This window comes from Anneissia japonica, unplaced genomic scaffold (assembly GCF_011630105.1).
Source record: "Anneissia japonica isolate Jap-2015-1 unplaced genomic scaffold, ASM1163010v1 scaffold2040_len53542_cov107, whole genome shotgun sequence".
NCBI lineage: Eukaryota > Metazoa > Echinodermata > Crinoidea > Comatulida > Comatulidae > Anneissia > Anneissia japonica.
Genome location: NW_022694073.1, coordinates 49,535 through 52,123, shown reverse-complemented (window position 1 = coordinate 52,123; position 2,589 = coordinate 49,535). Strand labels below are relative to the sequence as shown.

At 33.4% G+C, this 2,589-nt stretch overlaps 1 protein-coding gene across 3 annotated transcripts; it reads left to right on the top strand.

Moving 5' to 3' along the window:
• Window positions 1–2,059, top strand: LOC117100957. 3 transcript variants are annotated; one of them, XR_004444202.1, is made up of 3 exons: window positions 1–140; window positions 1,272–1,408; window positions 1,779–2,059. XR_004444202.1 is itself a non-coding variant. In XM_033240797.1 (3 exons), exons 1-3 carry the CDS (start codon window positions 20–22, stop codon window positions 1,831–1,833), a joined length of 315 nt encoding a protein of 104 aa, XP_033096688.1. In that variant the 5' UTR covers window positions 18–19; the 3' UTR covers window positions 1,834–2,059. The 3 variants fall into 3 exon arrangements, 1 of the variants encoding a protein (XP_033096688.1); XR_004444201.1 differs by having other exon boundaries at window positions 1,272–1,454; XM_033240797.1 differs by having other exon boundaries at window positions 18–140; window positions 1,316–1,454.
• Window positions 2,060–2,589: the final 530 nt, after the last annotated feature.

Below are 2,589 nucleotides of genomic sequence, written 5' to 3'. Positions count from 1 at the left end.
CCTCTGTTTATATGCACATATGTCTTGTCTAACCTCATTACTGTTTGTCTGGTTGTTGACGTCTTTCCATCAAAAGTCGAAACATTTAAATTGGTCGGTTGTTCTTCTTTTCATCAGTCATTTGGCCATAACAAAACTTCGTAAGTTAAATAGGCTAGGCCTAGACCAAACCTAGGCCTATGCTACCTATAGGCCTAGGCTTAGCCTAGCCTAGGCCTAATAGTAATAGGGGTCTATCAGATAGATAGACCCCCAGGCACCCGCCCGTAGCCTGGCCCTACGCCTAGGCTAGGCTTACTTTAAGCAAAATTAATTAAATTCGTTAAGGCCAGCCTAGACCTATAATAGGAAGACTTCTTGGGCACTGATCAGTCACTGTCTTCTGCTAGAATATTTTGACAGAAAACTTGGAAATGTAGACAAAAAAAGTTTCTTTTCATATGTACCTCTAGCCTAGGCATAAGCTAATAATACGCTTGACAAATGTAGGCCTATGCCTAGAAATTATATCCAATATGGCATATCAACAAAGTAAATATAAAACAGAAACATAATCCTGAATAAGACAATCTATGCCCATGTCATTAACCTCAACCTGATATTATTATTAATTAACCAACTGGGTAAGGGAGTGTTCAGAAATACTTGTTGTTGGGGAAGGGGCGAGGGTTTCTAAGTAATGTGGAACAAAATCCTTTTAGGTCCTGAAAAATGAATCGAAAAATAAAATTGCACTTAAGGAAGGGGATAAATACAATTAAGAAATATTATCTTTTCTACATATAACTTAAATAAGACTGATAATTTTAGATGCCCTCTAAGTGCTTTTATGGTAAAACTTCCCGAAACGTTATGGTATTTATGGTAAAATTTTTCCGGAAGTTTTACCATAAAGGCTACGATTTGAATTTAAATGATGTTGAGTGCCATAGCTTCTGATGAGTTGCACTCCTAAATTTGGTATAAAAACATACATTATATTTATAATTAAGCATTGCTCTATCTGGAAAATAATTTCCTGCCTTTCTTCCGTTACTTTGTTTTTGTGTATTCATTGATATAAATTTAAAAAAATACTTTGAACATTTTCTTAGCATTGTTTTAATCTTTCATTCAAACTAAAGGAAAGTAATTTGACATGGACTAAATTTGATTGTTAATTAATGGAAAATTTGGCATGTAAAATAAGTTCAACATAGAAAATATTTGACCTTGGAAAGTTTGAATGTATATTCCATGCTTATCCGTGGTTCACTTACTTTACTACTTAGTTCACCTGTATACCAAGGCCTATGATGTGCCTTCTTTATCCAAGTGGCCTTTACCTACCAAGTACCTGTATTACCACATGATGTGGAAGATCTTTTGAAACAGCAGGACAAGTCGGTGTTGCCAAGGCAGTATTATCGTAAGATTATACAAAGTTTATTTGAAGACATGATACAATTTACTCTGTAAGTATTTAACCTGATTATTATGTTTTTGAGTACTACTTAATTTTTTACTACTGTACTAATTTGATGCAGTTTCCTCTTTCCAGACCTGCTTCTGATTACCAATGACTTTCTCATTGATTCAGTTTATTACCTGGGCATCTTCACATTTAGTACTATAAAAAGTAATGAAGTCTACTATAATGCATGCACTGTCAAGAGGGTTTATTGCTAAAGCTTCAAAATACTTTCATTCATCTATTTTAACACTATTCTTTCCATGTTTATTCACTGATTGTTAATCTTGATACAGTAATTTTTCCCCTTGCACCTTTTTTTTTGTAGATATCCAACAACAGCTGAGTATACTGGGGTAGCCAGAGCTAGTTACCAAATTTAAGATCTTAGAAGATAAATCTGGAAATTCAACAGGACATGTAAGCCATGTTAAAAATTTTACATACTGAAAAGACAGATTACAGCAAAAAAAAAAAATTTGAGTCAAATTCTGGGGTAGATTAAGGGTGATTTCAAGCATGATGTCATCAAGGTATTTAGACTTTGTGTATCAGAACATACAGTACATTGTAATAATGATTAAGTACCGTAGCTACTGCCATTTAGTATAATTAATAATTGTATGCTGTCGTCTGAACAAAATAAGAGTTAGTCAGACAGATGAAATAACATTTTTGTACTCGCATATAACTCTATGACTCTTTTTTGTAGTCTCACAATAGAGATGTTGGTGGTTCAAATTCTTATAGCTTTTTGGGAAAGCACATACAATTGGTACAAAAAGTAGATTTATGGTATAAGATTACATTGATAATGTAAAATATGGTATAAGGCCTATCTACTTCATCCCAATCACCTTATTTTCAGGTAAAAATCATATACTGGCACAAATACGGCACAGAACTGCACCTTTAAAGTGGCACTGTCCCTTAGAAAATTGTAAAATCATAAAAAATCGAATTAAAAAATTACTGTACTATGTACACATAATGTAATCACCTTAAAGATGAAACATATCGTAAACCACAATAGTTATTATAATATATAACAATATTAAATACAATAAACAATAAAATTGCTAAAAGCAAGAGGGTCATTCCATGCCAACTCAACCAGGGGCTCCACGGTGACCGTCTTG